The sequence below is a fragment of the Haliotis rufescens genome, unplaced genomic scaffold (genome assembly GCF_023055435.1).
Source record: "Haliotis rufescens isolate VD_foot unplaced genomic scaffold, xgHalRufe1.0.p SCAF_8, whole genome shotgun sequence".
Lineage (NCBI taxonomy): Eukaryota > Metazoa > Mollusca > Gastropoda > Lepetellida > Haliotidae > Haliotis > Haliotis rufescens.
This window is the reverse complement of record NW_025964372.1, coordinates 16,121,498-16,148,441: the sequence shown is the minus strand read 5'-3', so window position 1 is coordinate 16,148,441 and position 26,944 is coordinate 16,121,498. Positions and strand designations below refer to the sequence as shown.

Genomic DNA, 26,944 nt, shown 5'->3' with positions numbered 1-26,944 from the left:
TGACATAACTAACATATTCCAGAGCGGTTTAACGCCAAACCCATTCACCCTTAGTTTGCCGGAGTATTGCACTTCTCCACGATGGGGATCACGTTCACAGAACACAGAGCATCATTATCAGCCTGGTCAATGGATTGTATTCAAGGGCGGATCCAGCAATATTTAACAGGGATGGGTCCAAAATATCATCCTCCTCTCTGGGGGGGGGGGGGGGGGGGGGATCCGCCTATTGATTTTAATGTCAGCTCCTAGGAGCCTTGGGGAAAACCCAGACTTCCAGGAAACGGTGACCCGCCCATGCATCTCCTCTCCGCGACCTACATGTACATGTACGTTGCTTAACAGGACCACGTGTGTCCACGACACCAGGAACCTATCCCTTCTGTGACATGACAGTTATTTAATAAAAACAAAAATATTTTCAAAAAGAGAAGTTTATTCCAAATAGAATTCCACATTTCCAATATTTTCACAACAAAAACATTGTAATTAGTTTTCAATCTGTAACAATAATTAACCATTCATAAAACCGTTTCCTCAAGTACATAATCACAAAGAAGGAGCTTTAATACAAACCCTGGTTATACATGATGTTTTGTCAATGGATGAACATTATATACAGTACAATACACATGAGTATGTACCTCTATTATGAAAAACATTGTTCTTAAGTATATGGATTTAAAGTTACGGACCTCCACAGAGGTAAATAACAGCAAATATGAAGAGCGATGTTCTTTAACATTACTAATGTTTAATACTCAAAAGCGTTTCCTCAAGTATATAATCGCAACGAAATAATTGTATTTGAAAACAGGATTATACAAGGTGTGTTAATACTAAAGTAATATCATTGTTGTGAATTATCAAATCTGATCCAGGCAAGTCAGTGGTTAAAACGTAATCGTGCACATCTCCGGGTACAATACACCTAATCACCTCAGGCTCGCTGACTTGTTTGATGCATGTCATCGTATCCCAATTGCGTGGATCGATGCTTCCGATGTCAATGACTGGATTGTGTGGTCCAGACTCGATTATTTACAGACCGCCGTCCTATAGCTGGAATATTGCTGAGTGCGACGTTAAACAACAAACAAACAAACAAACAAAACCTAATCACCTGTGTAGCACATTGTCCCACCCAATCCTCCTCCATCTGCGTCCTTTACGGCAAGCAAAGGTGATGGGGGACCAGAATCATCAGGAGGTGATACAGATGTAAACATTAACAGCTGAACGTGTATATTTGTACACTGAAGACTTTAGTTAACAGTTTTTGCATTTTAAACTTTTGAATATCTAATGAGTGTGATATTCCTCCAAACGTTTTTCGAGCGTCAAATGAAAAAAACATAAACTCAAGGTTGAAAATATCCAAGTAAAGAAAACATCATTTTAAGTGAGCCTGTAGAACATACATCTTAGAACATAGATCGTTCTTGAAAATTGAGACAAAAAGACTCAGGGGCTGGTGCAAGATGAACAGAAAAGTGGATAATGTCAATATTATACAATAAACAACGTATGTGACTTTATACTAAACCAAAAAATCCATATTTAAATTTAGTCAAACACCCTTGGGTCGAAGTTGAAGGGACCCACGAATATACATCGAGTAAATAAAGAAAAAATACCCAGCAGCCAAGCTTTTACTTCAAGACAACCATAAGTTCGACACATTAAAGTTGGACACAACAGTGTTTGATTGTAAGGGATTTTGACTTCATTAGTACATTTCATAAAAAAAATATCAAGCACGTGGCAGTAGAAATAGACCTCAACATATCCATTGAACACGGGTATTCCGCGTGACGAGGCTACCCAACCATCCTCAAAACTATATGGGGTTTAAAGGAGGAGATCACGCCCAATCATCTTCATCCACCACCTTGTGTTCTGCCTTGAACTTCTCAGCTTCTTCAATTGCTTCTTTCTTCTGCTGTTTGATCGTTGGATCTTCTGGCGGAGGAGGAGGTAAGACGGCTTTCATCTCCCTTTGAATCCTTTCTATCCTCCTCTGCACCTTTGTGTCGAACTCCAGCTGTTTCTGGGCAACAATCAAACCAATCGACACCGTGGCGTCCTTTGCCTGTCTCTTCAACTGGGTCATCTTTAGGGTGACGGCGCCTTTGTCGTTCTCTCCACCCAATGCAAGCAGCTCTCCAAGACTAGCCACTTGATCCATCAGATGCTTCTCGGACACTTCAACATACATCTCTGCCAAGTTGTTCACCATGTACGATAGCTTGTTGGCTTCAGATGCTTGGACATAGATTGTGTCCCTCATCATGTCGGACATCGTGTACTCAAGACGAAACTCTGCCCCTCGCTCGGCGCCCTGGACGAAATTCTTCACATTTTCATCCATGGAGCATCTGATGATGTTTGAAATTGTTGTGAAAAATCTCACCAACTTTCCCCACTGTGTTCGAACCTGTCCAAGAGCGTTGATACCTCTCTGCAACAACTGTTTTATTTCACCAAAGTTGACCTTGTCAAGATTAATGTGTGCAAGTTCTTCAATGACTGACGTCACATGGGCATTGGTTTCCTGTAATGATTTGCTTTTGCTCTTGAAGTCCTCTCTGATTGATTCAAGAGAAGAGGCATGTTGTTCAACTTTGAATCTACACTGTTCACTATATCTTGCTGAAGCTGAACTGGAACTCTCCTGCTCTTTAGTGGACATCATGGGTGTTGGTGTTTGCACCGACTGTCCAAATGCATGTGAACAGAATGTCTCCAGTGCTTTCATATTTCCTTCCAGCCTTCCTGCAATACGCTTCGCATCTTTTTCTTGTGATTGGTCCTTGGTAAGCTGCTTACTAGCAGTCTTCATTATCTTGATGAGTTGATACCCGTCATCTACAATGGCGTTTACTTTCTGCTTACAAACTCCCGAGTAGGACTTCAAAGTCTGAACAATATCCTGAAAGGTTGCCTCGACCATCAAGAGAGGATCCACTTCCATTCCCTGCATAATCTGATCAAAATTGGTTACGAGAGTCTTCACACAAAGTGATAGCTGTGGGAGTTCCAGCATCAGAAGAGCTTCCTTGTCTTCATCTTTCTGCACCTGCTTGTCTTTGGAGGCTTTGTCATTTTTCGTGGACTTCCTTGTAACAGCATTGGTGACTGACTGGAAGACACCAAGTGTGCATTTAGCCAGCCCTTCCACGAAGTCCATACCGATCATGCTCCAACCAGATGGCATAGAGTCCATGGCTTTTTGATACGATTCGGTGGTCTTTTTAAACTGGTCGCGTAATTCATTGTACTCCTCTTCTGCGAGCTTCTTTCTTTCTTCTAATGACTTCATTCTCAATGTCTTCACCTCATGATCCTTTTCAGCTTTGAGCAGTTTCTCAGAATAGTGACCTTCGGCAAATGTGCATGCTTTCTGTAGTTCTCCTATCAAAGCCATGATAGTACAAAATCGTGTCTCCACTTCTTCAGCCCGTACAACGCATGTGTCAGTAATGCGTTTAATGTTAGCTAAGTAATCAGGAACTAGATGGCGCACTTCCATTTCGGATCCATTGACAATGTACTGAAAAACAGAAATACAGCCATATGGGACCGAGATACACTGAACATGGAACATGTCTTCGACTGTCCTTGGGGCAAGGAGAGGGGTTAGGTGTCTGGGAGATGCATGGAGTCTGGGAGGGAGCCACGTGTCAAGAACAGTGTGAGGATGTCTCAGAGAGAATCTGTGTGTTAAAGAGAGAGACGGGGTGTCTGGGAGAGTTGAGATGTGTGGTTGAGAGTAAGATGGTCTTAAAAGGGATGTCACTGTTTTGGAGAAAGTCAGTGTGTCAAGAAGAAAGCGTCATGGAATTTGGAAGAGCGTCAGGTCGGCTGAATGCGATTCTTGTTGTCTGAGAGACTCAGGGTTTCTAGTAGAAAATCTGGTGTTCAAGAGCATCACGGTTCCTGGGAGACTGAGGCATATACTAAAATTAAGTCATTCCTTAATCCATATTCAATGTCAAAATAATTACCTTGACTGCGTTCTTGACGTGTTGAGGAATCTGCAGTGTCAGCAGCCGAATTTGATCCATGTTTTTGTTGGCCAGGTTGAAAGCATTCCATCCCTCATCAGCAACTTGAAGGATGCTGGTCCGCAGAGACTCCGGGTACTCGGTGTGTTTGAAGCGATCTCTAGTCATGTGTTCCGACACAAGAGACACGTCCTTGTCCAGCGTGACGAGGACCAGTTGCCCCAGGAGACACACCGAGAGAGGGGCAGGACACAGCATCTCCTGCCAGTTCATGTGAGGCCCGAGGACCAACATCATGTCCTCCTGAAATCAACAACAATTGAATAGGAAATTAGGCGATTTTCTACATTATTTTGTTGTGCCCTCTGGGGATTCTGGGATGGACTTTGTCCCCAGCATTTTACACTGGTCGTAATAGGCGACTGAATCGGGGGGGGGGGGTGTCTGACATGGTCACAGTGAAGTAACCGTTTGTCTTTCCAAACAACAAACACCCTTGTTCATTTTTTTTAATTTCATTCCATCGATATGTTACTTTCAAGAGAAAGGGGGCAGCATATGTTAGTATCCGTACTTGAATAACTTCATTGAACCAATGAATGACGTGGTTCTTAGTGTGTTATCTTACCCAAACGGCATTTACAGGTCATTGGTACTCAGAGTAAAGTTTTATGTTAAAAAGAGCCCCACAAATGCTAAAACCCAACCTCTCCATAAACACAATACAGCTACTTCTCCAACCCATCTACTCAATCAAGTACCGCCTAACGTGTCCAAGTACACCTACCTCCCTAAATCTACTAAATCCCAATAATACTATCTCTTCAATACTACCTTCTTCGCCTCCCCAATACCACAAACTCCCCAATACCACTCCCTTCCGAATACCACCCATTCCCAAATGCCAGTATCTCCGAATAATTCCAATTCTGGCAACTCATCAATACCATCACGTCCACAAAACCAGGACCTCCCCGATACGCCTCCTCCCAAACACCACGACCTCCCTAATAACATAATATCTCAATACTACCTCAATACCTACTACGAATACCTCCCAATACCAATACCTCCCCCATTCCGCTAACTTCTTATAATGCCACCTCCTAAATGCCACTGCTTAACAATACCGCCACCTCCCAAATACTACCATCTCCCCAACATCTCTATTTCCCAGCATCTCACTACCTCACGACCTCACCACTACGTCCCTAATGCCTACAACGATTTCCTCCAAACCACCACCTCCCAATTAACACTACCTCCCAATACTAATACCCCCTAAATACCACTACCTACCTATACCAACACCACTACCTCCCCAATATCGCTCTCTTCCTCAATGCTGCTACACCAAATCACACCACCTCCGATCCCCAATACCCCCAGCAATACCTCCCCAATACCATTACCTCCAAATACCACAAGCTCTCCAATGCCGCGTCCTCCCAAATACATCTATTTCCAATTCCAATACCTCCCAATACCACAACCTCTCGAATGACACGTTCCGTCTCTAGAGTAATAGAAGGCACAGTGATAGTCTTTAGGCTTAAAGGGGGCACGAGTGGCCCAGTCGTCTAAGGCGCCGCGAGTCGCTGTGCAGAGTTGTGTCCCTTGGGCACACCAGAAACCTATGATTGTGGGTTCGAATCCCGGTTCGCCCCGATTATGTTTCTAGGTGTGTCAGCACCAGCACCATACCCGTGCTCGTTGGTGCTAAGTGGTAAACGTCTGAGGCCTGCATCACCTCGGGCTTTCCTCCTACATAAAGCTGATACGCCGTGATATAACTAGAATACTGTTAAAAGCGGTGTTATACCCAACTCACTAGCTCTTTGGATTAAAGAAGTGTGTGTGTGTGTGTGTGTGTGTGTGTGTGTGTGTGTGTGTGTTTGTGTGTGTGTGTGTGTGTGTGTGTGTGTGCTTGTACCAATACGGACTGATACCGATTAAAGTGCTAGCTCACTGAGATACCATGCCGCAGTTTAACATGAACAACCCTCTCAGACACAAAAAACTGACTCCGAGCCGACCGGTCCTTGTTTTAAGCCCTCAATGCCGAGCGCCAGACAAGGTAACAACAAATACCATCTTTTAACGTCTTTTGGCATGCCGCGGCCGGGGATCGAACCCCGGACCTTCCGCACTCCGGGCGGACGCTTTACCACTATACCACGGGAGAGGTCCCATACAGCTGAAATACTGCTGATTGAGACGATAAACAACAAACAAAAATCGTATTCTTTTGGAATACAGTACCTTCGTATCTTTTGGGCTCATTAGGTCCTTCTCTGCCTTCGCAATCGTCTTCTTGCTGACATCCGCCATGATGCCTCACTCAAGTCACTATAAGTCCAAACAAACCAAACAACCTATATCCAATTCATTAAAAAACAATACGGAAAGGCGTGTACAGTGACTATGTCGATAAGTCAAACGTTTGCATACATTTTCCTCCGGCTTTCATGTTCGGCCGATTTGTGATGTATTCATAGTAGTAACATGTGATTAGTTTGAGTAAGCTAAGGAGCCCTACTCCATGCATATTTGTGTGGCCCATAATACTGCCTGACATTGAGGCAATTTCAACTACGTGTGTTTGTTTGTTTGTTTAACGCCGCACTCAGCAATATTCCAGCTCTATGACGACGGTCTGTACATAATCGAATCTGGACCAGACAATCTAGAGATTGACATCATGAGCATCGATCCACACAATTGGGATCGATGACATGCATCAACCAAGTCAGCGAGCCTGACCATCTGATCCCGTTAGTCGCCTCTTACGACAAGCATAGTCGCCTCTTGAGACATGGATTGCTGAAGACCTATTCTATCCCGGATCTTCACGAGAACCTGATGTCATCTTTACATAATATAATATGTAGGCTCCGAAAATACTGGAAAACATCGTTTTGCTGTGTGTTAAAAAGAAACTTTTGTTGCATAACTGACAAAACTGTTCATCATTGTGGCTCAAAACGACATTCACACAAATGACCCGACTCAGCTTGACTCGTGCGCTTGTAAAACTCACTTTTATATCGATCTCATGTTGCTATGCATGATTCGGCTGATATGTCATTATATGATACAGTGCTAGACCACCGCAATACCATGCCGCAGTTTAATACGAATACCACACTCAAACACAGTATACAGACTCCGAGCCGACCAGTCCTCGTTTAATCCTCTTAATGCCGAGCGCAATGAAGGGCAACAATAATTAAAGTACCATCTCTTAACCTCTGTTGGTATGACGCGGCCGGGGATCGAACTCTCGACTTTCCAGGCGGACGCTCTATCCTCTAGCCATAATTAGGCATCGGTGGTATCGAAGCCACGTGAGACTCCTGTTTTATGTAGATAATTCAAAAAGATAAAAGAAAGTTCGGAATGTACGAAAACTAGGAAATTCTTAAAATAGAATAATTCCAATCCATAACATGTTCTTAAAATCCAAATTCTTATTTTGCAGTATTGGGAAAGTCATGCCTTCCCATATATAGTTCAAATAAGAAACTGCGTTTCTCCGACTAGTCTCATAAGGAAACGAAAAACCTTCCGATCTGTTGACATCTGGTCTTGGAAAGCACATGTTCTTGTAGAATAATTTAACGTCAGACTGTCCATTTACTTTGTCCAGCCAAAGGAAGTTCTATGCACCTCCGGTATGATTCAGGAGAACAACAACTACATGTGTCACTCACAAGATGAACCAATACGTCACATCGTCAATTGTTTTTAACATCTTCATCTTGAAAAACAGAGAAAAATACGACATATGCCCACGTAATGTAGCGGTTTTATAAAGATCGTACCCTGCATTAATTGTCTGACAGAACACATCAGATTTTGATTTTGATAGAGTGACATTTACTCCGAATTTGATGATCTAATGTCATGTTTTGTGACTGGGGCAATTAGATATTTGACTACCCTTACTATTGCTTCCTCTGTTTGATCAGGGGAGTTAGTGAAAGAAACTACACAAATAATTAAAACTTTCTTTTGGGTGGGTGTTGCTTGGTTGACAATTTGAATTATTAAAAGTAGACAAAATGTATGGATAACAACTTCTTTAATAAATGTAAATGAGACGTTTCGGAATAGACCCTTATACAGTTGTCATGCAAGACTGTAAGATGAACATGGTACAGAATATATACACCTCGTCATAAATATCGCACCACCCACTTTTTTCACTAAGTAAAAAACTGGATCTTCAACCTCATAAAAATGGTGCTTAGAAAAGCACATTAAACTATTTATATGGCCTCATGTGAGCGTTCAGTCAGAAAATTGACAACACAAGACCGAATTTGAGCACAAATTGAGGGTCTAATTGTAGCAAACTAAAGTTCACTAAAATCTCCATGAAATAAGTATGGCTGTCGGAGCCGTTACAACAGACACACAACACAGTTCACATTTCATTAATGTCGAACACACTAGTAAGGTCCACAGTGACTGGTTAACTCAGTATCTGGTGTAACCGCCTCGCACTTGGATAACATGTTCTACACGCCGTCCCATGCCGGTCACCAGACGTCTGAATCTCTGTTGGGGGATCTGCTGCCACTCATCATATGCATGCAATGCATGGGCCAATTCCTGAAGGTTCTGAACTGGAGGATCCCTTGCCCTCACCCTACATCCCAAAATATCCCACAAATGCTCAATAGGATTAATGTCTGGACTTCTGGCAGGCCAGGTAATGTCTCAATGGCGTCGTGTTGGTGATGCTGAACAACAGCTCGAGCACGATGTGGTCTGGCATTATCGTCCATGAAGACTGGACGTGTGGCGAGAGCATGGTTATCGAAATTAGACACAGCAGCACCGTCCAGGATCAAGTTCTGGTACCTCTGTCCATTCAGTGTTCCGGGAAGTGTGATGAGGTCAAGTTTACAATCGTAAGACCAACACCCCCACACCATGACGGATCCATCCCCAAATGGAACATCAGCTTGAATGTTCCTCTGATCATATGTTGTGCCTCTCTGCTTCCAAACTCGTGCCCTCCCGTCTGTATAATGCAGCAAAAATCTGCTTTCATCGGAAGCATGTCCATGTCCTCAGGTTCCAGCGAGCACGTGTTTGGCACCAGGCTAAACGGGCATGGCTGTGCTGATTTGTGAGGAGTGGACGTCTGATTGGTCGTCTTGCTCTCAATCCTGCAGAACTTAGGCGTCGTCTGATGGTGCTGATGGACACTTTGTTGTATGGATGCCATCCATGTTGCAGCTGTGTACAAGTAGACTTAAGCACGATCTTCCCTGTCAATGGTTTTTCTGGGACGTCCAGAAGCAGTATGCTTACATATTAGCCTGCTGATGACAGTGTGATTAATATTCAGTTGTGCTCCAAAAGCATGACATGACATACCAGTCTGATGCATACCAACAATTTTCCATCTTTGGTTCAAAGGTACTGGACGCTTGGGCATTTCACTGGTTGGCCAAAATAAAGCTTAATTTATGCCTAAAACCAAATTTTAGCTGTGTCTGCCAACATTACATACGCCAAAAGAGGCTATGTGCATTCATCATTTTTAGCAAACCGACCCCCGGTTCAAGCATGCTAAACGCAAGCATGCACGTGCAGCTCGGAAAAGGGTGTGTTGGTGATATCATGTTCACAGATGGTGTAGTATATGAAATATGTACTTGTAGTTTAAAAAACACGAAAATTATATTTTCTACTTTCACTTAAAAAAATGTGTGGTGCGATATTTATGACGAGGTGTATATATAGTAGGTGAAGGATTAACAGTAACAACAATTGCATCCATGAGTGAGGATAACTTGAGCAGGTTAAGTAATGACAACAGAAGGATAACATACTATAACAACTTGATGGACAGAGAAGACATGACGGGCATTGACATGAGCAGGTCAAGTAATGACAACAGAAGGATAACATACTATAACAACTTGATGGACAGACACCAGACGAGGTGGAAGCCAATAAGACAGGAAGCCAATTCAACAGGATAGGTTTACATTGGTATTGAGATTATTATTCAATGAGTTCATAGTAGGCGGATAGGAAGAAATAGCCTGGATCTCTGTTGATTGGTTGCTTGTGGCGGCGAATGTGGACTGCTTCAGTTAGTTTTCTTTTGATGACATCATTTAGGTTGTTGGAGAGGAATTAGACGTTGTCCCAGTTGATGTTGTGATTGAGGCAGTTGCTGATATGGTCCGAGATGGCAGATTTACTATCTGATTTGATGGTTGAAGCTTTGTGCTCTTTGATTCCGGTGTTCATGGGGCGGAATGTTTCACCACAGTTGCACCACACCAATGCTTGTCCACAGTTGCAGTCAATTCTATAAACTACATCTTTAGGTTCTTGGCGTTTAGTTGCGTTTCTGCCGTTGGCTCTTAGTACTTATCCATAAACTGTGTCTACTTTGTCACCCATCAACTTCTAAGTAATGCCTATCAAACAATTCAATTATCAACTCACAGTATCGTTACTTGGTCTCTGGTCGACGTACAACGGATGCTGTGTCGTCGTGAATGCTTTAACGGCAGATGAGGGGAGATTTCGAAAGCGAAAAAAGCCTGATATATTTCCAACCTCGATTATCCTCAAGACAGAAAATAGAGTACGAAATCTATTCATGAATGGGAAAATTCGTCTGTTGCTTGTGAGAGCGGAATGATTAATGATCAAGCGGGCGACATAAATCTAGTGTCAGGCATTCACCAATAAAACCCACTCAACAGTTATAAGTTTCAACAAACACTTTAATAACTCGAGTACCTTTCAAAGTGATATGGAGACACGAGTCTTGGCAAAATATCAACTGAAGGTATCCCTTATGTTTTCATTCAACAATTTGTCAGTGTCCAAACATACATTGACACTGATCGACATGAATCCACTGCCAATCGTTCTCAAACAAAACCTGATCAGCAAACACTTTAAGAACTTGATTATCCTCTTCACGTGATGGAGACAACAGTCTTAGCAACATTGTCAGGGTATCATTTCTGTTTTTATTCACCAGTCTCCATCGTCATCATCGCAAACGGCCAGAAATTCAGGACGAGAAAGCACTTTCTTCCAGAGATCTGGTTGGGTAATAAACTCTTCAAAACTGTCAAACAAACTCTTAAGCGGTAACCCGATCTCTGCTATATCATGCATGATGGCTGTTGCATCTCTCAGTACCTCTGCTCGTCCCGACACTTTACCCAGACGAGTCATCACCTTCCTCAACGCTGTTAAGGTTCGATTTTGCTCGTTAATGTCCTTCCTGTATGTAGAAATATTCTGCTGAGTTTCCTCAATTTCGTCTTCCATTTTGGTCTTTTCCATTTCACGTTTCTTGATATCGCCTTGAGTATTTTCACGAGCTTTTGCCATTTCACGTAGAGCGTCTTCGGCACTGGATAAATCTGACTTTGTGGAGTCAAGGCAATGTTCTGCATTATCAACACATTTTTTTAGTGCCGTTTCAGATGCTAACAAGAGCGATAATCCGACAAATGGTATGAAGAACGTCACCCTTCCTGCTATCTGAACCTCGTTTCTAGTTGTAATGGCGTCTTCGTATTTAGATTGTGCCTTTCGGACACGTACCTCAGAATCTTTCACATCTGACTGAGCACTTTCAATCTTCTTTCTCTGCTCCTCGAGTGTTTTGGACAAAGACTCCAGTGAATCTTTCATGCCTGCCAGAGATTTAAGAATTTCTTGGTGTCTCCTCTGCATGTTTGATAGTTCTGCTTCCTCTTCCCGACACTTTTTGGTTTGACGACAGATATGTTTTTCTAACTCACTTTCAGCCATTGAGAAAGCCGCACTAGCATTTTCGATGTTACGTTTGACATTGTAATTTCTAAATTGCAGTGCAACAATTAGTTTGTCAATGAATTGGATACCAGTCTTGAACTGGGTCACCTGTAATCCAGCCATTAGCTTGTCAATGAACTGGAGACCCATCTGGAACTGGGACACGACCAAACCTGGCACATGTCGCTCACATCCTCCAAAAGATACCATCGCCATCTTCTGAAAAGGAGGAGCTGAATGAATTTTCAGTTGTGGTTGTGATTCTTTCCACTCTAACTCATGCACATGTTTCAGAAGAATGTGAGTTGAAACGGTCCACAGTTCACAGGACAGTATTAAAATGAGCATCAGTTAATTAGTTACAATATGTAATTGGAGGATGTTGTGATCATTCCCCTACGTATGCTATCAAACACAGCTGCTGTGTCTGGCACAGACTCGACAATAAGGATGTGAGAACAGAGGATCAAATACACTGTTGACCCACAACACACTATTTTCCAGAACATCCAGGATTGTTGTTGGTAAACCTTAGGAGAAATAATTTTTCAAGCTTTCCGGGATTAGATCCAGGTTGGTTTTTTTTATAAAAAACAAACCAAACTCCCAGTGGACCTCTTCCACCAAAATATCAAAAGGTTGGCCTTTAACCGTAGTGTCAAAACAGGAGCTCGAACACGTACATGTCTTCATCCAGTGTCGAAACATTTACGCCTTTGGACTGAAGATTCTATACTTTTAACGTTTGTCGATGAGTGACACGCCACCAATGCTTCGTTTCCAATCATCTCCGTCTCTTTATCGCTGTCTACGCACATCACTACTCTCGCTCATGAGTGTAATTTGATTGGACGGTTATCATTGGCGTTGCAACATTTACGTCGGGCTTAAAACAAAGCTGTGGTAATGAATGGATCCAGGATACTTTGTCTCAATACTAATGAGATAAAATAATGTGAATAGTTGCGGTTCCTGCGAAGGGCACAAAGAATGGGCTTAACATGTATAACCATGCGGGTAATCGAACACTATTCGCATGACAATGTAACATACGTTAACCACTGGACTGCACCAACTCTTTCAATGAATGAAGTAGTAGTTTCTTCTATGCCACAATTACAGTAGTAATATCCAAGTGATCGAATTTTCATCTTTAACCTATGTTTATACAGTGAATGAGCTTGGCTAACCCTCCAATCGCTCAGAAACATTTTATATCGGGTTATGTGACCTTAGACCTTATTATCGTTCACTATATTACTGGTTTTCATTGCTGACATGACTTTCTGCGAAGATTTCAAAGAGCGTCAAACGACTAATGCTCAAAACTTGTTTTGGTCACATTTACAGCCATCAAAACCTTAGTAAAGCTTTCAAAATAATTTTGCAGGTGACTTTTTGCTTTAACTTGTGTTTGTGACTGGTGTCACTGGTGGATTAGGAGATGCTCACCTTCTCGCAAACACCTGATATCATCACAATAGTCGAGTATTAAACAGGTAAACCATTTGTTGATAGCAGGAGTGAGCAACACCCCAGACATGACGAGCTACGATGACACAATCAGTGAGAACGCTCATTTTTTTTGGCCGCACAGCAGGCATTTGGTACTTTCAACCTATTCTACACATTGGACATCTCATGAACACAAGCAGTAAATAAGGAAACTAGAGGCAGCCACCCTCATGCCATTTTATCAAAACACCTAGAAGTATAACAGACCACCATGCTATTCAAGTCAGTAAATATGACTTCTCGACCTTGACCTACATCATCATATTTTTTCAAGATGCAGAAATACCAAGTCCAAGGATTGTTAAAAAAAAAAGTGCAGTAGTAACTGCCAATGAATAATACAACTTTCCACAATGACCTGAAGATGGCTTTGACCTTTGGTAGACATGCAACGACACTACCATGTATGTATCAAATGCAATGCCTGTTGAAGTACTATTCCTCAGGAATTGACAAATGATAAGGTCCTGTTTTACAAACGTTGACGGTTACCTTTGACTTATCTTGGCCAAAAAACTTTCAAAGAAAAAGGGAAAGAAAATAATATCACTGGATCTCCTGACCTTGACATTTGACATTTGTATGGCATGTGTCGTAAGAATTCCTCAAGCCTATGCTTCATATGTCCATTGCAGGATATATCCTCATGTCACACTGTCATGTTGTCAAAATAAAATATGAAACAACTCAGGTGACCTTGATCTTTGACAATTTGCAACATAGGCGGATGGTACATTTATTTTTTTAGTGTTTTTGATCATATATCATACACAAGTTGCGACAGCCTCAGAACATGATATCATCCTTGTGATATATTCCAAAATAACAGATGAGATATAGAGAATCTCACCCGAGTTCTTTTGGTATGAAATATATCAACACGAGTTGATAAAAGTGGAAGAACTTTTCCACTCTTATCAACGAGTATTGATATATTTGATATCAAAAGACACAAGGGTGAGATGTATTGGGTTTTTTATCATCCAACATCATTCTTCCAACTATTTCAGTTTGTAGACAGTAATAAACATTTGCTTAAGTGTAAAAAGTACTGCCCACAGGTTCAGTAGCAGAGCCATCAGTGAAGTCATTTGATTGTGACGTCATGGAAACGATGACGTCACAATCGTCTGCAAAGCATTGTCATGCAATTCTATCGCCGCTATATCTACATATAGAATACTAAACGAGCTCCCGTGTAATACCAATTTTATGAAACGAGTGAATAGTTCTGGTATCTGACGAGCGAAAGCGACTCAGATACCACAACTATTCACGAGTTTCATAAAATTGGTTTTACAAGAGAGCGAGTTTAGTATTTTATTTATTACTTGCCATTTATAATGTTTTTAGAATTATACTGTTGAGTGTGAATAGGCTGACACCTACACGATCCATGGCATAATCCAATTGAGTTTAACAGAATAATACTTCAAACACGTCAAAAGTTGAAACGTATGAATTTAATATCATACAATGGTCCACCTTTAGAATTCAGGCGTTCGTCCCACAAAATTACCGTAGTGCTAAGGCTATCACAACTCACATAATTTAACTTAGACTAACGACTGTCGTTGCGCTAGAGTACGATCGCCTTGTGGAACGGGGCCTTCCACTTCAAAGTTTACAATCACGTCACAATACCCGATGACGTAATTTGTTGAATTTTGTTGCAAGATCCATCGGCGAAATAATGCCATGTGACGTCAGCCTAGCAACAAGGTTGCTGGGGTCATCGAGTGTGTATAAGCTCCCCCCAGTGATCTATCATCTCTACACACAATGTCGTTGAATAAGCCAAGGAATGTTGAGAGCTTTCAATATTTGTTCGAGAAACGTGTTCCGAGAGTACATAAGCACGCGTTGTGGTATTACACAATGTGTAATAAAGCTGTATGTTTATTAAACGGGTGATCTCTTCACGGGCAAGTAATAAATATAGAATACTAAACGAGCTCCTGTGTAATACCAATGTTATGAAACGAGTGAATAGTTCTGGTATCTGACGAGCGAAAGCGAGTCAGATAGCACAACTATTCACGAGTTTATTACTTGTCATTTATAATGTTTTTTGAATTATACTGTTGAGTGTGAATGGGCTGGCACCTACACGATCAACGGCATATCCAATTGAGTTTAACAGAATAATACTTCAAACACGTCAAAAGTTGAACCGTATGAATTTAATACCATATAACGGTCCACCTTTAGAGTTCAGGCGTCCGTTCCTAAAAATTATCGTAGCGCTAAGGTTTTCGCAACTCACACACTTTAACTTAGCCTAACGACTGTAGTTGCGCGACAATACGATCGCCTTGTGGAACGGGGGCTTGCACATCAAAGTTTACAATCACGTCACAATTCCTTGATGACGTAATTTATGGAATTTTGTTGCAAGATCCATCGGCGAAATAATGCCATGTGACGTCAGCCTAGCAACAAGGTTGTTGGGGGTCATCGAGTCTGTATAAGCTCCTCTCAGTGATCTATCATCTCCACATGAAATGTCGTTGAATAAGTCAAGGAATGTTGAGAGCTTTTAATATTTGTTCGTGAAACGAGTTCGGAGTGTACATAAGCACGCGTTTTGGCATTACACAATACAATAGAGCTGTATGTTTATTAAACGGGTGATCTCTTCACGGGCAAGTAATAAAATGTAGATATCGCATGATCTCACCCAAACGATATCTCATGTGGGAGCCAGTTTTGGATGACAAATAATGATACTATTGAAACGAAGAGTGACATCAAATGCGATTTAGTTCCTTCCATGACAGTCTTTGAAAAGACATACAACTCTCCACTATCCTCATCAATAAAGAGCACAGAATTGCTTTATGAATAGGCAAATTCGTCTTTTGCTCTTCATAGCTGGAGAAATATGCAAACAATTAAAGACCTATTTGTCAGTGTCCCAAAGCACACTATCTACATAAATCTACTGTCAAGCATTTCCAAATAAAACCCGCTCAACAGTTATAAGTTTCAACAAACACTTTAATAACTGGAGTATCTTTCAAAGTGATAAGGAGCCACTAGTCTTGGCCAAAGGTCAACTGAAGGCATTATTTCTGTTTCCATTCACATGTCTGCATCATCATCATCGCAAACGGCCAGAAATTCAGGACCAGAAAACACCTTCTTCCAGAGATCTGGTTGCGTAATGAACTCCTCAAAACTGTCAAACAACCTCTTAAGGGGTATCCCGATCTCTGCTATATCATGCATGATGGCTGTTGCATCTCTCAGTACCTCTGCTCGTGACCTACAATCATCTCTAAGGTGACCTTGTCTTTTGACGAATTGTTTTTAACAGTTTTATATTAGTAATGTTACATTTTTGTGGAACACAAAACAAACAAACACAAGATGAGTTGCGAGAGGTCAGCGGGATAAATAGCCTCAGAATACTACAATTACTTTTCATTTATTTCGAAATAACAAAAGAAAATAATAATGACAATACTAAAAAGTGTGAGATCACTTCAAAATGAGCTCCTTCCATGACAGTCTTTGTGAAGACGTACAATTACAAAGACAACAGTGAACATGATTCCTACAGTCGAATTAATCGGTGCAACACCAATTCACCAATTCACTTTCTCACTGACCATAATTAGCATATAAGTCGTGATACCCTGGACAGGAAGTGACATACTGTAAACAGAGTTATTTCCCTTCTCAAATATCCTCAAAAAGCACGGAATAGTTTCATGAATGGGAATTGTTTTCCATAGCGGGATGCTGAATATTCAACAGAGCAACGGGAATCTAGGCCTGGCTGGAGAAACACGTAAACAATTACAGACGACCTATTTGTCAGTGTTCCAAGACACAATCACACTGTCTACATATATTTACTGTCAAGCATTTCCAAATAAAACCCGCTCAACAGTTATAAGTTTCAACAAACACTTTAATAACTTGGCGGCCTTAATAACAGCCTTGGCAACATGTCAACTGAAGGTTTCATTCAACAGACGGCCTATTTGTCATTGTCCAAACATACATTGACACTGATCTACATGTATCTACTGCCAATCGTTCTCAAATAAAACCTGATCAGCAAACACTTTAAGAACTTGATTATCCTCTTCATGTGTGATGGAGACAACAGCCTTAGCAACATTGTCAAGGCATCATTTCTGTTTCCCTTCACCAATCTCCATCGTCATCATCGCAAACGGACAGGAATTCAGGACGAGAAAGCACCTTCTTCCAGAGATCTGGTTGCGTAATGAACTCCTCAAAACTGTCAAACAAACTCTTAAGAGGTATCCCTATCTCTGCTATATCATGCATTATGGCTGTTGCATCTCTCAGTACCTCTGCTCGTCCCGACACTTTACCCAGACGAGTCATCACCTTCCTCAACGCTGTTAAGGTTCGATTTTGCTCGTTAATGTCCTTCCTGTATGTAGAAATATTCTTCTGAGTCTCCTCCATTTCGTCTTCCATTTTGGTCTTTTCCATTTCACGTTTCTTGATATCGCCTTGAGTATTTTCACGAGCTTTTGTCATCTCACGTAGAGCGTCTTCAGCTCTGGATAAATTCGACTTAGTGGAGTCAAGGCAATGTTCTGCATTATCAACACATTTTTTGAGTGCTGTTTCAGAAACTAACAAGAGTGATGCTCCGACGAAAGGTATCCATATCGTCGCCCATCCTGCTACCTCAACCCCGTTTCTAGTTGCGTTGGCGTCTTCGTAGTCAGATTGTGCCTTTCGGACACGTACCTCAGAATCTTTCACATCTGACTGAGCACTTTCAACCTTCTTTCTCTGCTCCTCGAGTGTTTTGGACAAAGACTCCAGTGAATCTTTCATGCCTGCCAGAGATTTAAGAATTTCTTGGTGTCTCCTCTGCATGTTTGATAGTTCTGCTTCCTCTTCCCGACACTTTTTGGTTTGACGACGGATATGTTTTTCTAACTCACGTTCAGCCTTTGAAAAGGACGCACAAGCATTTTTGATATGTTGTTTAAAATTGTAATCTCCAACCTGTAGTGCAGCCATAAGTTTGTCAATGAACTGGATACCAGTCTGGAACACGACCAAACTGGGCAAATGTCGCTCACATCCAAATGATACCATCGCCATCTTCTGAAAAGGAATAGCCGAGTTTCATTTGTTGTTTACAGTTTGTTTTTTTCTTGCTGGCTGCTGTTGCTGTTATCATATACCCACATTGAGAGTTGTTTCTTGTGCAAACGACCACTGGCGTGGCTGGCCCACCATTGCTTTGCTTAGGAAGTGACGTCACCATCTCAGTCTCTAATATCGCTACGATCAGACTAATTTGATTGGACGATTATCAGTTGCGTTGCTGTGGTTTGAATCGGGCTTTAAATGAAACTGTGAGTCCAGGGTAATTTGTTGCAATGCCATTGAGATAAATTATTGTGAATAATTGCGGTTGTTTCAAGGGATGCAAAGAATTAGCTTTACTTTTGCACCATTATTAGAAAACTCCAAGCCGAAGATTTTTTTTTAATAAAGGTGCAACAGTAATTGGAAATACTAAACCACTTTCTATATTGATCTGAGGATGACTATGACCTGTGGGAAACATGCAACGACATTTGATGTGGAAGAATTTATTCAGATGTAGGCTTACATCCAATTTTATGCCTGTTGAAGTAGTTGTGCCAAGGAACTGACAAATGATATTGTCATGTTTTAAATACGTTGACCTTTACCTTGGACTTATCCTGACTAAATACAAAACAGGACCCATTCTTAGATGTTTGATAATAACAACTTATAAGTTCTCCTGATCTTTAACATATGCATATGTCAAAATAATTCCCCAAATTCATACTGCGTAAGTCCATTGCAGGATATCCTCATTTCACTTTGTGACGTCAAATTTTCACAATTATTTCAACATAGACGCATGCATTTTTATCGTTCTTTTATTACCAATGCTGCACGTTATGCAGAAATAATAATATACACGATGGGTTTCGAGACTCCGACTGGATGGAGAAATAACCTTAGAATACAACATTTCTATTTTAATATATTCGGAAATAGCAGAAAAAACTATGACAATATCGTAACTATGAAGCACAGACACGTAGACACACCCATGCCGTACAGCCATGTGCCTACACATTGACACATTGACACATCGTCTTGTTCGAACAATTACATGAATAACAAAAATACACACTTCCCCATCATACATACACCCTTTCCTTACCAACATATACCCTTGCTTTACATGCATAAACCTATCCCTACAAACATAAACCCTTCTCCCAACATACACAAACCAATTCCCCTTCATACTTACACCCTTGTCTAACATACACACAACCTTGCCCTGCATACATACACCTTTCCCCAAGTACATACAACCTTCCTCAACATGCATCCACCCTTTCCAAAAGTACATAATCCTTCTCTTATATACACACAACCTTCCCCTACATACATACACCCTAAACCTACATACATACACCCTACACCTTCATACATGTACATACACCCTTCAACTACATACACACACTTCCCCTACATGCATACACACTTCCCCTACATCCATACACCCTTCCACTGCACACACACCCTTCCCTTACATACATAAACCCTTCCCCAACATACATACACCCTTCCCCTATATGCATACACCCTTCCACTGCACACACATACCCTTTCCCTACATGCATACACCCTTCCCCTACATACATACATCCTTCCTCTACATGCATACATCCGTCCACTACACACACACACCCTTCCCCTACATACACACACCCTTCCCCTAAATGCATACACCTTTCCTCTACATGCATACACCCTTCCACTACATGCATACATCCTTCCCCTACATGCATACATCCTTCCCCTACATGCATACATCCTTCCCCTACATCCATACACCCTTCCCTTACATACCTACACCCTTCCACTGCAAACACACACCCTTCCCCTACATACAAACACCCTTCCACCGCACACATACAGCCATCCCCTACATGCATACACCCTTCCCCTACATACATACACCCTTCCCCTACATACATATACCCTGCCTCTACATACATATACCCTGCCTCTACATGTATACACCCTTCCACTGCACACACACACCCTTCCCCTACATGCATATACCCTTCCCCTACATAAACACACCCTGCCTCTTCATGCATACACCCTTCCCCTACATACATACACCCTTCCACTGCACACACACACTTCCCCTACATGCAAACACCCTTCCCCTACATGCATACATCCTTCCTCTACACGCATACATCCTTCCCCTACATGCATACATCCTTCCCCTACATGCATACATCCTTCCCCTACATGCATACATCCTTCCCCTACATGCATACATCCTTCCTCTACATGCATACATCCTTCCTCTACATGCATACATCCTTCCCCTACATGCATACATCCTTCCCCTACATGCAAACATCCTTCCCCTACATGCATACATCCTTCCCCTACATGCATCCATCCTTCCCCTACATGCATACATCCTTCCTCTACATGCATACATCCTTCCCCTACATGCATACACCCTTCCCCTATATGCATACATCCTTCCCCTACATGCATACATCCTTCCCCTAAATGCATACACCCTTCCCCTACATACATACACCCTTCCACTGCACACACACACACTTCCCCTACATGCAAACACCCTTCCCCTACATGCATACATCCTTCCTCTACATGCATACATCCTTCCCCTACATGCATACACCCTTCCCCTACATGCATACACCCTTCCCCTACATGCATACATCCTTCCCCTACATGCATACATCCTTCCCCTACATGCATACACCCTTCTACTACACACACACCCTTCCCGTACATACACACACCCTTCCCCTACATGCATACACCCTTCCACTACATGCGTACACCCTTCCACTACATTCATACATCCTTCCCCTACATGCATACACCCTTCCCCTAAATGCATAATCCTTCCCCTACATGCATACATCCTTCCCCTACATGCATACACCCTTCCCCTACATACACACACCCTGCCTCTACATGTATACACCCTTCCCCTACATACATACACCCTTCCACTACATACATATACCCTGCCTCTACATACATATACCCTGCCTCTACATACATATACCCTGCATCTACATGCATACACCCTTCCACTGCACACACACACCCTTCCCCTACATGCATACACCCTTCCCCTACATGCATACACCCTTGCACTGCACACACACACCCTTCCACTACATGCATACACCCTTCCCCTACATACACACACCCTCCCTCTACATACATATACCCTGCCTCTACATACATATACCCTGCCTCTACATACATATACTCTGCCTCTACATACATACACCCTGCCTCTACATGCATACACCCTTCCACTGCACACACACACCCTTCCCCTACATGCAAACACCCTTCCCCTACATGCATACATCCTTCCTCTACATGCATACATCCTTCCCCTACATGCATACATCCTTCCCCTACATGCATACACCCTTCCACTACATGCATACACCCTTCCACTATACACACACACCCTTCCCCTACATAGACACACCCTTCCCCTACATGCATAAGCCCTTCCACTACATGCATACACCCTTCCACTACATGTATACATCCTTCCACTACATGCATACATCCTTCCCCTACATGCATACATCCTTCCCCTACATGCATACACCCTTCCCCTGCATGCATACACCCTTCCCCTACATACATAGACCCTTCCACTGCACACACACACCCTTCCCCTACATACATACACCCATTCACCGCACACATACACCCATCCCCTACATGCATACACCCTTCCCCTACATACATACACCCTTCCACTACATACATATACCCTGCCTCTACATACATATACCCTGCCTCTAAATACATACACCCTGCCTCTACATGTATACACCCTTCCACTGCACACACACACCCTTCCCCTACATGCATACACCCTTCCCCTACATACATACACCCTTCCACTACATACATATACCCTGCCTCTACATACATATACCCTGCCTCTACATGTATACACCCTTCCACTGCACACACACACCCTTCCCCTACATGCATATACCCTTCCCCTACATACACACACCCTGCCTCTACATACATACACCCTTCCACTACATACATATACCCTGCCTCTACATACATATACCCTGCCTCTACATACATATACCCTGCATCTACATGCATACACCCTTCCACTGCACACACACCCTTCCCCTACATGCATACACCCTTCCCCTACATACATACACCCTTCCACTACATACATATACCCTGCCTCTACATACATATACCCTTCCTCTACATGTATACACCTTCCACTGCACACACACACCCTTCCCCTACATGCATACACCCTTCCCCTACATACATACACCCTTCCACTACATACATATACCCTGCCTCTACATACATATACCCTGCCTCTGCATGCATACACCCTTCCACTGCACACACACACCCTTCCCCTACATGCAAACACCCTTCCCCTACATGCATACATCCTTCCTCTACATGCATACATCCTTCCCCTACATGCATACATCCTTCCCCTACATGCATACACCCTTCCACTACATGCATACACCCTTCCACTATTCACACACACCCTTCCCCTACATACACACACCCTTCCCCTACATGCATAAGCCCTTCCACTACATGCATACACCCTTCCACTACATGTATACATCCTTCCACTACATGCATACATCCTTCCCCTACATGCATACATCCTTCCCCTACATGCATACACCCTTCCCCTACATGCATACACCCTTCCCCTACATACATAGACCCTTCCACTGCACACAAACACCCTTCCCCTACATACATACACCCATTCACCGCACACATACACCAATCCCCTACATGCATACACCCTTCCCCTACATACATACACCCTTCCACTACATATATATACCCTGCCTCTACATACATATACCCTGCCTCTAAATACATACACCCTGCCTCTACATGTATACACCCTTCCACTGCACACACACACCCTTCCCCTACATGCATATACCCTTCCCCTACATACACACACCCTACCTCTACATGCATACACCCTTCGTCTACATACATACACCCTTCCACTACATACGTACACCCTGCCTCTACATACATATACCCTGCCTCTACATACATACATCCTGTCTCTACATGCATGCACCCTTCCACTGCACACACACACCCTTCCCCTACATGCATGCACCCTTCCCCTACAAGCATACACCCTTCCCCTACATACACACACCCTGCCTCTAATTACATATACCCTGCCTCTACATACATACACCCTGCCTCTACATGCATACACCCTTCCACTACACACACACACCCTGCCTATACGTATACGCACCCTGCCTATACATACACACACACCCTGCCTATACATATACACGCCCTGCCTATACATATACACATCCTGCCTATACATATATACACCCTGCCTATACATATACACACCCTGCCTATACATAGACACACCCTGCCTATACATACACACACCCTGCCTATACATATCCACATCCTGCCTATACATACAAACACCCTGCCTATACACATACACATCCTGCCTATACATATACACACCCTGCCTATACATACACACACACCCTGCCTATACATATACATGCCCTGCCTATACATATACACATCCTGCCTATACATATATACACTCTGCCTATACATATACACACCCTGCCTATACATAGACACACCCTGCCTATACATACACACACCCTGCCTATACATATCCACATCCTGCCTATACATACAAACACCCTGCCTATACACATACACATCCTGCCTATACATATACACATCCTGCCATTACATATTCACATCCTGCCTATACATATACATATCCTGCCTATACATATACACATCCTGCCTATACATATACACATCCTGCCTTTACATATACACACCCTGCCTATACATATACACATCCTGCCTATACATATACACATCCTGCCTATACATATATACACCCTGCCTATACATATACACATCCTGACTATACATATACACATCCTGCCTTTACATATACACATCCTACCTATACATATACACACACTGCCTATACATACACACACACACACACACACACTGCCTTTACATACACACCTTGCCTATACATATACACATCCTGCCTATACATACATACACCCTGTCTATACATATACACATCCTGCCTATACATATACACACCCTACCTATACATATACACACCCTGCCTATACATATACACATCCTGCATATAGATATACACATCCTGCCTATACATATACACACTCTGCCTTTACATACACACGCACACTGCCTATACATATCCACACCCTGCCTATACATATACACATCCTGCCTATACATACATACACCCTGCCTATACATATACACACTCTGCCTATACATACACACGCACACTGCCTATACATATCCACACCCTGCCTATACATATCCACACCCTGCCTATACATATCCACACCCTGCTTATACATACACAGACCCTGCCTATACATATACACACCCTGCCTATACATACACACACACACACACTGCCTATACATACACACACACTGCTTTTACATACACACACTGCCTATACATATACATCTTGCCTATACATACACACACCCTGCCCATACATATCCACACCCTGCCTATACATATCCACACCCTGCCTATACATATATACACCCTGCCTATACATACACACACCCTGCCTAAACACATACACACCCTGCCTATACATATCCACACCCTGCCCATACATATCCACACCCTGCCTATACATATCCACACCCTGCCTATACATATCCACACCCTGCCTATACATATCCACACCCTGCCTATACATATACATCCTGCCTATACATATACACACCCTGCCTATACATATCCACACACTGCCTATACATACACACACCCTGCCTATACACATAAACATCCTGCCTTTACATACACACACTGCCTATACATATACATCCTACATATACATACACACACACTGTCCATACATATCCACACCCTGCCTATTCATAAACACATACACTGCCTATACATACACACACCATGCCTAAACACATAAACATCCTGCCTATACATACACACACCTTGCCCATACATACACACACTGCCTATACATATACACATCCTGCCTTTACATACACACACTGCCTATACCAAACATCCTGCCTATACATATCCACATCCTGCCTATACATATCCACACCCTGCCTATACATAAACACACACACTGCCTATACATAAACACACACACTGCCTATACATGCACACACCCTGCCTAAACACATACACATCCTGCCTATACATACACACACCCTGCCTATACATACACACACCCTGCCTATACATATCCACATCCTGCCTATACATACACACACCCTTCCTATACATATCCACATCCTGCCTATACATACAAACACCCTGCCTATACATACAAACACCCTGCCTATACACATACACATCCTGCCTATACATACACACACCCTGCCCATACATATCCACATCCTGCCTATACATACAAACACCCTGCCTATACATATACACATCCTGCCTTTACATACACACAATGCCTATACCTATACATCCTGCCTATACATATCCACATCCTGCCTATACATATCCACACCCTGCCTATACATAAACACACACACTGCCTATACATAAACACACACACTGCCTATACATGCACACACCCTGCCTAAACACATACACATCCTGCCTATACATACACACACCCTGCCTATACATACACACACCCTGCCTATACATACACACACCCTGCCTATACATATCCACATCCTGCCTATACATACACACACCCTTCCTATACACATACACATCCTGCCTATACATACACACACCCTGCCTATACATATCCACATCCTGCCTATACATAAAAACACCCTGCCTATACACATACACATCCTGCCTATACAATACACACACTGCCTATACACATACACCCTGCCTATACATACACAGACCCTGCCTATACATATACACACCCTGCCCATACATACACACACCCTGCCTATACACATGTACACATCCTACCTATACATACAAACACCCTGCCTATAAATATACATACATATCCACACCCTTCCCCTTCCGTGTAGTCAGTTGTCCCTTTGCTTCGGGAAGATAGCATAAATCCGGACTAGTACAAGCAGCCACACACACACACACACACACACACACACACACACACACACACAAAAACGCGAGCGCGCGCACACGTGCATGCACGTTACTATATAACCTTGAACGCCTAATTCCCCTCAAAACACACCTCTCCATTTAAACAGGCATCATACAAATATTACTAAACATGATACTGTAACATTTTCTCCCCACGCAAATAAAATAACTATTTGGTAGCGAGTGAGTGTACTTACGGTCTGTTGTGAAGCGAGGAAGATGAGAAATGTCACGTGAAACACATCCGAGGACTTTATATCAGACGCTGCTACGATTTCCTTGAAATCCAGATTTCCAACAAGCGACTGGTTTTCCCACATTCAACAATTCTCGGGGAATAACCCAAT

At 42.5% G+C, this 26,944-nt stretch overlaps 1 protein-coding gene across 1 annotated transcript; it reads right to left on the bottom strand.

Moving 5' to 3' along the window:
• Positions 1 to 418: 418 nt before the first annotated feature.
• LOC124144793 lies at positions 419 to 26,944 on the bottom strand. Its single transcript, XM_046514352.2, has 4 exons — positions 26,795 to 26,944; positions 6,270 to 6,356; positions 4,008 to 4,310; positions 419 to 3,553 (listed from the first exon to the last, which is right to left on the bottom strand). The coding sequence occupies exons 2-4, from the start codon at positions 6,336 to 6,338 to the stop codon at positions 1,865 to 1,867; spliced, it is 2,061 nt and encodes a 686-aa protein (XP_046370308.1). The 5' UTR covers positions 6,339 to 6,356; positions 26,795 to 26,944; the 3' UTR covers positions 419 to 1,864.